The 12,030-nt window shown below is 51.7% G+C and overlaps 1 protein-coding gene across 1 annotated transcript; it reads left to right on the top strand.

The window, feature by feature from the left end:
* The first annotated feature begins 5,526 nt into the window (after positions 1-5,526).
* Positions 5,527-10,041, top strand: LOC122371714 (troponin C). The gene is made up of 5 exons (XM_043348279.1): positions 5,527-5,698; positions 7,083-7,260; positions 8,260-8,379; positions 8,815-8,946; positions 9,396-10,041. The coding sequence occupies exons 1-5, from the start codon at positions 5,675-5,677 to the stop codon at positions 9,419-9,421; spliced, it is 480 nt and encodes a 159-aa protein (XP_043204214.1). The 5' UTR covers positions 5,527-5,674; the 3' UTR covers positions 9,422-10,041.
* The last annotated feature ends 1,989 nt before the right edge of the window (positions 10,042-12,030 follow it).

The raw sequence follows: 12,030 nt of genomic DNA, 5'->3' as shown, positions 1-12,030 counted from the left end.
ATAATAGCTCGTGGCGTTTTCGAACCTGCTGGCTAGTTATAAGGACCAAGGAACGTTACAACTAACGCCTGCTTTATGTGACGGACGACAGGTCGACCTTCGGTGCTTAACAGGTTAACGATTGCATTGTATGCAGATTACAGCGATAATTCTCGCCACGAGCAAAATGTTCTGGCCATTTATGCAGATTTTTTACTTTTGAGCACAATACTTACTGCTTACCCATGCATTTTACCTTGTAGGTAGAAGTGTAACTTTATAAATAAATCTAAGGATCCGTTAACATAAAACTGCCACTGCCGTCAATGTGTAATGTATATGTTGCAAGCACTTTAGAAAATCAGTCATTTTGTAAAATGCCTAGGCATTTTGCAAAATGCCTGATTTTCCAGGCTTTTTGCAAAAAGCCTAGGCATTTTACAAAATGACTGACTCTCCAGTCATTTTGCAAAATGCCTAGGCATTTTACAAAATACCTAGCCATTTTACAAAATGACTTAGCAGCGTGTTGTAGATACGAGTACCTAATTATATACGTTTTGGTAGCGTGTAGGTGGACCGAGGAGTCCAGCATTATGACCAGAGGAGTCCAGCAGTGGGAAGTCCATACCTACCTCTATTTTGAGAAGTGCAGGCCCGCGACATCTCCAACCCCCACGTCAGCGACGCTGCTGGATTTAAAATGATCGATCTGGAGCGTCAACAAACGACTGGCTCTATGCCGGCCTGTATCTGTAAAACTGTCAGAGGTCGCGAGGATTCGATCCCACACACTTAGGCGTGTCTTCTGAAACCAACGCTCTCGTCCTACGCCAAGCGACCTGATGATTCTCCCGATGTGGAGCTTGATATTTTTAACTGGGACCATGCAAGTAGGTACTCAAAGCTGTTGCCACAAAACAAAATTAATCGTGTTTTGTTAATTATTGCTTTAATATTCATTGTGATCAGAGAGCTTTTTTATTCCAAAGGAAAGTTAGGAAGAAATAAACAATGCTTTATGCTACAGCCGAGTCTGCAACTCAGCCTGGTCGCTACTCAGCATTGTCGTCATCACAGAGCTTCAAATCGATCAGCTACAGGCTGAACACGTACAGTCCACAGCAGAAGTAATGTGGGGTTTCAGTCATGGGTATGTTCTGCTTATGAAGCTTAGGAACGATTAGCCAGACTACAATGAAACTTTGAATGTAGCTTATATGTATCGTCACCCTTGCAGCGGCAACTTTAGCTATTGACATCTTCTTTTCGATCACTCTGCATTTAACAATCGCCAGTCAAAGCCAACCGTTGAGATTGGTAAAACCCTACATTTCTTTAGCGGTGGGCTGTACCTATAGGGTATAGGAAGACGTCCAAAAACTGTTGGCCATAGTATCTGTTGTGGGATCTACGTTCCATGCTGGTCAGGCATTTTGCAAAATGCCTAGTCATTTTGTAAAATGGCTAGCCATTTTGAAAAAAAGCCTGGTTGCGTTCAGTCATTTTTCAAACAGCCGTCTTTTTGTAAAATGCCTAGGCATTTTACAAAATGACTGATTTTCTAAAGTGCCTGCAACATATAGGTATATATTCAGATTCGACAGCCTGGTTTAGTTCAGCTACTGACCTATAATTACACTCGGGTCACTGTCGGCGCAGTTCGGCCTATCTCCCATCTTTCCGCTGGGTGCACCCCCCCCCCCGCCGGTCGGGGGGGGGGGTGCCGGCGTTCCCCGCCCGCTCTGACGGACGGCTGTTGTTCATCGGCGTCCGGCCGGGTGGGCCGTGTTTGGGTGCCGGTGACGGTGTGGGGCCGATGTGGGGCGCGATAAACACTCTGACCCAGTGTATCCACCAGCCGGACCGTCTGCCAGCAGAGACGGCAGCCGAACGACGCCCTCCTCACCCCTCGGCCTCGCCATTCCGCGAGCCACCCGGACCCGGGCAAATCAAACGACGCCCTGCAGGCACTGCTGCGGGATCACGCTGGCTCTGTCGGTTTTTTAACGCCAGCGTCGCTGGCTAGCGCGTCCCGTGAGTGGCTGCAATTTGCATGGGTTCTCTATTGCTATTTTTGCTTTAATGCCAATTACCATGATCGTATCATTAAAATTTAAAACCATGCTTATTGTTAACCATTCGACACTATGCGAAAAGGTTTTGCTCGCAACACCTTAAATTTTGAACGCATGAAATGCGCAGCTCGTGTAGCTTGCCTCTAGCCACCCCACTCACTCAACCAGGAGGAGCATAGGGCCCTGCCAAGAGCGATCACCGGGGCAAGAGTCGCTGCTGATAGCTCGGCTCATAACTAGGCTCCAATTACCTCCACCGCCTGCGATTGGTGGTCGCTCCGCGCGACTGACCAATCAGAGTGCCGGTCCGGTGACGCCGGGTCACGTGACCCTCCTCCGCCCGGGGCGGGGTGGGCTGGCGGCGGCTGGAGCCGGGCCGGCCTGCGGTGTCGCCGCACGCCACCTGTCCTGTCCGACAGCCCGGCCCGGCGCCGGCACAGCAATTGTGTTGGCACAGGCGGCCCTCTGTGCCCCTCTGTGACCGGCAGGCCGAACGGAGGAATGCGAGGAACCCCCGAGACACGTCCTCGCAGGAGCGATTATAGTAGAGCCCAGACACGCGGGAGACAAATGGGGGAGAGGTGGCGTGCTGTGGGGCCTTTGGGAAAATGTGTAGGAAGCTTAATTGTTACTGTAAACAATAATCGAAAGAAAATCCGTTCAACTGCACGCAGTCGACATTGACATTACCAAATTGTATTTCTGAGATTCCGCGTATATTTATATTTAACGCTGCTAGTGATGTTGTTGCTGTGAAGTTACGAGGCGCCGACATCCTGTCCGTCATCGCCGACATCGTGTCCGTCATCGCGGCCACAAAACTGTCACCGACGCCGGCCGTCCATCGCTCGACTCTGCCCGGGTAGTAAAGCACCCGGAACGGGGCCTGTTTTTGTTCCGGCCGTCTCCCGCGGGCCGCGGTCCACCGACCACTCTCCGTCAGTCACTGGGGCTTGCTGTGCGCCGGTCAGTTCAGTGTCGACCGGGCCACAAATAGCGCCCCGGGCTGGGAGCGAGCCGTCCACACACCTGTGTGGAGCCGCCCTCCCGGCTGGGACTGCTGCCAACGCGACTGGAACGGGCCAGCGCGCTGCGTCCAGGGCCGGCCCGGGGTCGGGGCGGGGGCCAGCGCGCTGCGTCCAGCCGGCCGGGGTCGGGGTGGGGCCGGGGCCAGGGGTCAGGAGAGGGGGCCCGGCGCGGCCACCGGCAGCGGATGACGCCCATTCGTCACCCCTGGCTCACAGCGAGTGTCGGCTGGCGGTCGGGTGTTACGGAGACGTCACGATGAATTTGTGAGACGGAGCGGCGAACAGCGGGGTGACAAACGACAGCGCCGTCCAGAAACACGGTCATAGAACGTCACATAACAGTTTGGAGGTGTCATTAATTAACAGTGGTAGGCAATGATTGACAAATCGTATACATACACTATTACTTACTTCTACTTAGGCTTAACCCTCGCGTGTGTGCGGCGTTTGCCAGCTTCTAACGTGTAGGGGGGGGGGTGGACCCCCTCTTGCCGTTTGGCCCCTGATCGAGCTAGAGCTTCGCGGAAAAAACGAGCGTGTTGCCCGTGACGAGAGGAAGCCGATGATACCCAATTTTAAAGTCCTAGGTTAATGGTTGACCTTCCAGGTCAGGTCAATGACCCAAAATTCGGAAAAATCGGGACCTGTTAGAAAGTCGTAAAGTACTAAAGTGTGGCTGATATAGGGTTTTTCGGGGCGCTGAGCACGAATATCGTGTTAGTTTTGATCACAGATAATGTCTTGAATCATTTAGACCAGGTCGAGTCAGGTCAGGTCAGGTCAACCAGTAGGGGTCGTGACGGGTATTCGTAGTGCATACGTGTCAACCGCCTCTGACAGCTACGTAACATGCTACCAAGGCACCAAAACTACTTCTTAAATGTTCAAATGGTTTCTAAATTCGAATTCAGCTCCAAAAACTAGCCAAGAAACATGTAAAACTCGAAAGTGAACCGAGGTCACCAAAGGTCAGTGGCCTGACCTAACCTTCAGGTGACCTTGACATCCACCCTAATGAATGGGAGCAACACCAAATCAAATGTGTGAACGTTTGAAACCACGAAAAGCTTGCAAACGCGCGGCTAATGCGAGCCGACATACGCCGAATCGCGATTCCGGCCAAACATGGCCTCGAGAAATAGGTCACAGGTCCAAGGTCACATGGGTCAGGGTCATGAAATTTTCAGAATAGGTGTAAAATTGATGAACTCGAGGGTACTGAAAGTTTCGTCGCGATCGGCCGCTTTTTTGCGCGATATATTCACGAAAAAACATGGGGGTCCATCCGACCATCCGACCACATTTGACTTCGGATCATCGGTACGGGCTTACGGGTATTTCCATGGGCAGCCTAAGCCCTTACAAGGCACTGATCCGGATCAGTGGTGCCCATGGAAACGGGGTCATAATGGCCTGCCAAAATCAGATGATATAGGTTCACTATGACCTCCTTTGACCAATTTTGTAGCCTGCGTGGCTTTTGGCCTCACATTGACTGATCTAAAATCAACACCCTAAGTGGATCTCTCACAAACCATAGTCCATACTCCATACCTATACCTACGTATCATTCGACGTGCTCGAGCATCAAGCATGTCAAACACGATGGTTTTAAAATTTCTAGACTGCGATCATTCTTGCCAAGTTACTCACAAAAAAAAATCAGGCCCCTACCTTGGATAGTTCGGCCTGACCTTAGAGGTCACTGGTTGACCTAAGACCTTAAAATTGGGTTCTTCCAGTCGCTGCGTCTCGTAATGGCGTGCTTTTTTTGCCGCGAAGGTTCAGGGGCCGTATTCACGTCGACTTCGTAAGTCGATTTTCTTTCGTAAGTATAATTTGGTATTCACGTCGACACTTCTTAAGTTTTTATCGATGGAGTTCAGGTGATTAAAAAAATTTACTTAAGAAGTAGGTCAAACTTAAGAAAATTCTTACGAAAAAGATCGACGTGAATACGGCCGTCAATTAGGGCTGAAAAGGTAAGGGAGAATCCATCCGCCCCGCCCCCAGCCCCTGGCCTCGCCCGGAGCGGGTTATTGAAAACCCGATAAGCCGGTGGGGATAAAATTACCTCAATTATAGAAACACCACTTGTCGCATTTGCGTTAAAATTCTACCGACTTTTACGCAATCTTGAGGCTTGAGCAATTGCTCGTTCTTATCAAATAAAATCACTTAGCCCTTTGCCTGATGTCACTAATCTTATGGCATTGTCGGCTATTCTTACAGGCTACAGCCGTTTTGTTTTCTTGAGCATTGAACGTGCTCCAGGCACCTGCTTCCTTCCGCGAACCGTCGGGCTCTGCCACTTGACCCTGGCACCTGGGGCGGACGGGGGGCCATTTGGGTCGAGCACGGGGCCAGCCACTCTCCAGTTTCAGCGCGCGGCGGCCCGCCGAGCAAGCGACTGGAATCGACGACACGCCCGATGGCACAGGGCGCCGGAAATAGCCGGAGCAGCGGGGCGGGGCGGGCAGCCGGGCACAGAGCTGCTGACCGGGCGCCGGGACCAGTCGCCGCCGGCTGCCCGTGTCGCCCGCAGGTCACTCCCCGGACCGCCCGCCTCACCCCACACCTCGGAACGCCATGTCAGAGGACGAGCAGTATGCGGTAAGGACGGGATGGAGGGGCAGGTCGGGCGGCGGGGGGGGGGACGCCCCGTGATCACCCAGCTCCTTACTAGTGAGCGATGGACCGAGACGGGCGGCTGGGGTGGAAAGGGGGATGGATGACTAGGAGACGCCCCGTGATCACCCAGTCCCTCACCAGTGAGTGATGGGACGAGACGGGCGGCTGGGGTGGACAAGGGGATGGCAGAAGTGATACCCATAGGTGATGGACCAGGCGACAGCTCGTAACTCGAGCTATGTGGTAAGACCACATAGACCATCTACAGGTCGTAACTCCGGTAAGACCATATAGGCTTATCTGGTAAAATACTCACTGCGCATTCAAACGTAAAATTTGTTATTTCAGTTGCGCAGGCTGAAGGCTCACTGAAAGGCAAAATGAATTTGAGGAATTTCAGCCAAATATCAGCCGATGTTGACGTTCCCAGTATATGATCAATCCGTCAACTCTAGGATGCGCATTTGTCAGCACCGGTACCATTAGGTATAAGAATGCCAGCAATTCTGCTCATAACATAAATTGGAAAGGACGGCACTTCAAAACATTTCCTAAATTAAACTAACCAACAGTTATTATCATAGGCGGCGGAACGGGGAGGGCACCAGGGCACCGTGCCCCCTTTGATTTTGGCATTTTAACATTAGCCCTATGGGCGTTGCATGGAAAGAATAGGACCAGAAGTCGGCAGTGCCCCCCCCCCCCCCGCCCCCTTAATTGAAGGTGTTCCGCCGCTACTGGTTATTATTTACAGTTCTGCGAAATTAACTACTTGCACACTACTTGTGTCTCTTTGACTGTGACTTGAGAACTATGCATAAAAATAGTTAGATGATGAAAGGCTGTGACATCGACTGTCACCGTTTGTAGGACTGCTTAGGACTGAATGATTAAATTGCTGTGTGACGGGCTGTGTGATTATTATTTATTACTGTGTGACTACCGACTGTGACTATATGTGAATATGAGCGTGTGACTGTGACTATCCCACTGACAGCATATGACTGTGACTTTATGTGACAGCGGGATTGAGACTGTGACTGGATGTGACTGTGACCGTGTGACGGTGTCTCATACATTTGTGACTGCGTGAATATCGGCTGTGACTGAATGTGAGCGTCTAACTGTGACTGTGTGACTGTTACTATGTGATTTTGACTGTCTGGCTGCTCCTGGTCACCCGCTAGGAGACTGGTCTAGAAAAGGAGCAGATTGTTGTCCTGTGTGACTGTGACTGTGACTGTGACTGTGACTGTGACTGTGACTGACTGCCCCCCCCCCAGGAGGAGACGAGTCTGGAGAAGGAGCAGATTGTCGTCCTGGCTGTGTGACTGTGTGACTGACTGCCCCCCCCCCCCCCCCACAGGAGGAGACGGGTCTGGAGAAGGAGCAGATCGTCGTCCTGCGGAGGGCGTTCGACAGCTTCGACCGCGACAAGAAGGGCTACATCTCGCCGGAGACGGTCAGCGACATCCTCCGCATGATGGGCATCAAGGTCTCCTCCACCTCCTTCAAACAGATCATCGAGGAGATCGACGAGGACGGTCAGTGGCGGCACAGCGACAGTGGCCGTCACCGGCGACAGCGGACTGACCTAGCACACCAACACAGCTAGCACACAGCGACAGTGTCCGACACCGGCGACAGCGGACTGACCGGATAGCTAGCACGCCAACACAGCTAACACACAGCGACAGTGTCCGACACCGGCGACAGCGGACTGACCGGATAGCTAGCACGCCAACACAGCTAGCACACAGCACCAGTGGCCGTCACCGGCGACAGCGGACTGACCGGATAGCTAGCACGCCAACACAGCTAGCACACAGCACCAGTGGCCGTCACCGGCGACAGCGGACTGACCGGATAGCTAGCACGCCAGACACCAGATACATACCGTACAGAGAGCACGCCAAACAACAGACACATACCAGACAGAGAGCACGCCAAACACCAGACACATACCGTACAGAGAGCACGCCAAACATCAGACACATACCAGACAGAGAGCACGCCAAACATCAGACACGTACCGTGCAGAGAGCACGCCAAACACCAGACACCTGTACAGAGGCCATCAGACACATACTGCACAGAGAGCACGCCAAACACCAGACACGTACGGCGTACCTACCGTACAGAGAGCACGCCTCTCACTGGCGTCCGCCTTGTAATAATGGGCGGCACTCATACTGAGTTCACACGACTGTTTACCAGCAGCTATTTTTGGAGTGTAGTAGCTGGCTGAGCGGCCGTGTTTTATCAGTAAACACGTCTAACTGCACCTCATTCATTCGTTTCCGGCCTGGTGTTGATGGAGAAACATAACCTTTGGCACAGGTTTTTCACAGCTTTATCCGTCTGTCAACACGCCAGAGCAAACTTATCAATCCATTTACTTATAGTATAACTGATGGACATTCTTAATCTTAAGAAAAGGCTTGCTTAGCTTAAGTGTGTAACACCGATACGGATGAAGGGCTACGTCTGAAGATGGCATCCGACCTCCTGTCCAGGCTGACCTATCGTGACCCTGTCGGCAGGCTCGGGTCAGATCGAGTTCCCCGAGTTCCTGCAGCTGTCGGCCAAGTTCCTCATTGAGGAGGACGAGGAGGCCATGCTCAAGGAGCTCAAGGAGGCGTTCCGCCTGTACGACAAGGAAGGTGAGTCCGCCGCTGTCCGCGCTGTGGCCGGTGGTGGCCAAACGGGCCTGGGAGGGGCAGGGTGAGGAGCCCGCCCGTCGCACCGCGGGTGGGGATCAGTCAGTTCATTGACGATGGGAATCGAACCTATGCAGCTTGTTTTATGTTTCGGTGGTTCTAGAAGTAGGCAGCTATAGTAACTATATTGTATTTAGGTACTAATGACATTAAACTAGCAAATATCTTTGCGAATAACCTAATTTTCATGCCTTTGTTGATATACATCAAATTTTTCTTCCACATTTATTAAGAGCAACTAACAGATAGTCGATTTTCCTCGCACTCGGTCCGGCCATTTACCGAGTCTGAGCAGTGAGCAGTGAACAGTGAGCCGTGAGCAGTGAGCCGTGAGCAGTGAGCAGGCCGTTCACGCTGCGCTGTCCCCCCGACCGCCAGGAAACGGCTACATCACCACTCAGACTCTGAAGGAGATCCTGCACGAGCTCGACCCGCGACTTACCGAGGAGGAGCTGCTCGGCATCATCGACGAGATCGACGAGGACGGCTCCGGCACCGTCGACTTCGACGGTGAGCCGCCGCGCGCCGCACTGAGGGGGAGCCGCGGCGCGCCGGACCGAGGGGGCGCGCGGGAGGAGGGCGTGGCGGGAGCCGCGGCAGCACGAACTGCAGCCGGACTGAGGGTTGTGCCGGGATGGCGGATCGTGAAAAAACAGCGCAATTCCTATCGGTTACTGATTCCGGGACAAGCAGTGATGCACAGCTAGTGCACCAAATGACATCCAATTTCATATGAGATGATCTAAGTTGATATTGTACTTAATGTCAGGGTGCCCGCGGTAGCATCTGATCTAACAGAACATTTCTATTATGAATTGTATGATTGTAGGTCATCTATCATTATACATGAATAAATCAATACGTTGTTTTCGACGACAGTCAGCTCGTTTTCCAATCCGAACCTATACACTGTCGCTGGCACTGACCTCCGATACTGACCTGTGACCTCGTGTTGCCAGAGTTCATGGCCATGATGACTGGTTAGACGGCGCCGGCGGCGCCCAGCTACCAGTGACCACGCGACTCCAGCGGCCGCTCATCTCACCCCGCAGGATCATCCAGCACTCTCTCCATTCACTCCCCACTCTACCTCTGCTGGATCTCCACCGTGCCACCGACTCGCGCTGAACACGTGAACCCGTCAGCAGCGCGAGTTGAGACACTGGGAACCATGCCGACTCCCCCGGCTGCCTGTTAATGCGCGCCGACTCTGTCTGTCGTCTTTCCGTCTTTTCACTACGGCCGAGCGTCTTTCAGCTCCATAGTTGCAGCAGTTTGTGTAGTTTTCGGTCGCGGCATTCGGCCGGCGAAGTCACCCCACGCGTCTCTCCTGTCGCTTATTGTGATCTCACCGCCCCTGGGCATCAATGGATGCCGATTCCTGTGCCGTCTGCTCCGGTGGAAGCCGATTCCTGTGCCGTCTGCTCCGCCTCCGGTGGATGCCGATTCCTGTGCAGTCAGTTCCGGGACAGGTCCGGGTATATTAATATGATTTTCGCGAGTCAGGCATCCATAGCATGTGTAAAGCTGGCGATCAGAAGATCAATTATTGCTTTTCACCTCAACATCTAAGGTTTCAATACAAATACACGATGCCGAAGCTGATAATTTCTTTGGATGTAAAAATATCAATATGGTGTTCTAAGAATTCAAGCAAAGATGACGGCGTTATTATATAACTACCAGAAGGCGACAGAATACACCAAATCATGTCTGATTTTTTACGTTCAGCGATGCATGTACCGCACTACAGCCTCAGAGTGTGGCGACTGTGGTAAAACGAACTTCTGGTAGGTAGACTACCACACTACACGCTCCTAATGTGTGGTTTTACACGGTTCTCTGGTAGGTAGACTGTACTACACTGCACTCTCATGTGTGGTTTTACATTGTTCACGGGTAGGTAAGACTGCACTGCACTATAATATCAGTGTGTAGTTTTATACGGTTCACTGGAAGGTAGACTGTACCGCAGTACGCTCTCAGTAGGTACCTATGTGTGGCTTAACCCTCGCATGTGTGCGGCGTTTGCCAGCTTCTAATGTGTAGGGGGGGGGGGGTCGGTTGGACCCCCCCTTGCCATTTGGCCCCTGATCGAGCTAGAGCTTCGCGGAAAAAACGAGCGTGTTGCCCGTGACGAGAGGAAGCCGATGATACCCAATTTTAAGGTCCTAGGTCATTGGTTGACCTTCCAGGTCAGGTCAATGACCCAAAGTCGGGAAAATCGGGACCTGTTAGAAAGTCGTAAAATGTGGCTGCTAAGGGGTTTTTCGGGGTGCTGATCACGAATATCGTGTTAGTTTTGATCACAGATGATGTCTTTAAGCATTTTGACCAGGTCGGGTCAGGTCAGGTCAGGTCAACCAGTAGGGGTCGTGACGGGTATTCGTGGTACGTGTCAACCGCCTCTGACAGCTTCGTAACATGTTACGAAGGCACCAAAACTACTTCGTTAATGTTCAAATGGTTGCTAAATTCGAATTCAGCTCCAAAAACTAGCCTAGAAACATGTAAAACTCGAAAAAGTGAACCGAGGTCACCAAAGGTCACTGACCTGACCTGACCTTCAGGTGACCTTGACACCCACCCTAATGCATGGGAGCAACATCAAATCACATGTTTGAACGTTTGAAACCACGAAAAGCCTGCAAACACGCGGCTAATGCGAGCCGACATACGCGGAATCGCGATTCCGGCCAAACATGGTCTCGGAAAAGAGGTCACAGGTCAAAGGTCATTGGGGTCAGGGTCATGAAATTTTCAGGGTGGGTGTAAAATTGATCAATGCGAGAGTACTGAAAGTTTCGTCTCGCTCGGGCGCTTTTTACGCGAGTTATTCGCGAAAAACCATGGGGGGTCCATCCGAACCCCCCTACACATGCGAGGGTTAAGGTTCATTGGTAGGTAGACTGTACCGCACTGCAATATCAGCGTGTAATTTTATACGGTTTGCTGGAAGGAAGACTGTACCGCACTACATTCCCAGGGTGTGTGGTTTTACACGATTCACTGGTAGGTAGACTGCACCGCACTTAAGTATCAGTATGTGGTTTTATACGGTTCACGGGTAGGTAAGACTGCATTGCACTACAATATCAGTATGTTTGGTTTTATACGGTTCCCTGGAAGGAAGACTGTACTGCAGTACACTCTCAGGGTGCGTGGTTTTATACGGTTCACGGGAAGGTAGACTGCACCGCACTACACTCTCAGGGTGTGTGATTTTACACGGTTCACTGGTAGGTAGACTGTACCGCACTACACTGCTCTCAGTGTGCGTAGTTTTACATGGTTCACTGGAAAGAAGACTGCGTTGCACTACAATACTAGCGTATGGTTTTGCATTGTTCACGTGTAGGTAGACTACCTGCACCGCACTACAATATCAGTGTGTAATTTTACACGGTTCACTCATCACTGGAAGGTAGACTGTAGTCTGTACCCTACCGCAGTACGCTATCAGTGTGTGTGTGTGTGTGTGTGGTTTTGCACGGTTCACGGCCTCACGGGTAGGTACCTAGACTGCACCGCACTGAACTCTCAGGGTATGTGGTTTTACAATGTTCCTTTGTGGGAAGGAAGACTGTACTGCAC

This window comes from Amphibalanus amphitrite, unplaced genomic scaffold (genome assembly GCF_019059575.1).
Source record: "Amphibalanus amphitrite isolate SeventyFive unplaced genomic scaffold, NRLGWU_Aamphi_draft 001271F_arrow, whole genome shotgun sequence".
Lineage (NCBI taxonomy): Eukaryota > Metazoa > Arthropoda > Thecostraca > Balanomorpha > Balanidae > Amphibalanus > Amphibalanus amphitrite.
Note: the sequence above shows the minus strand (reverse complement) of the source record. Positions and strands in the feature narration are given on the sequence as shown.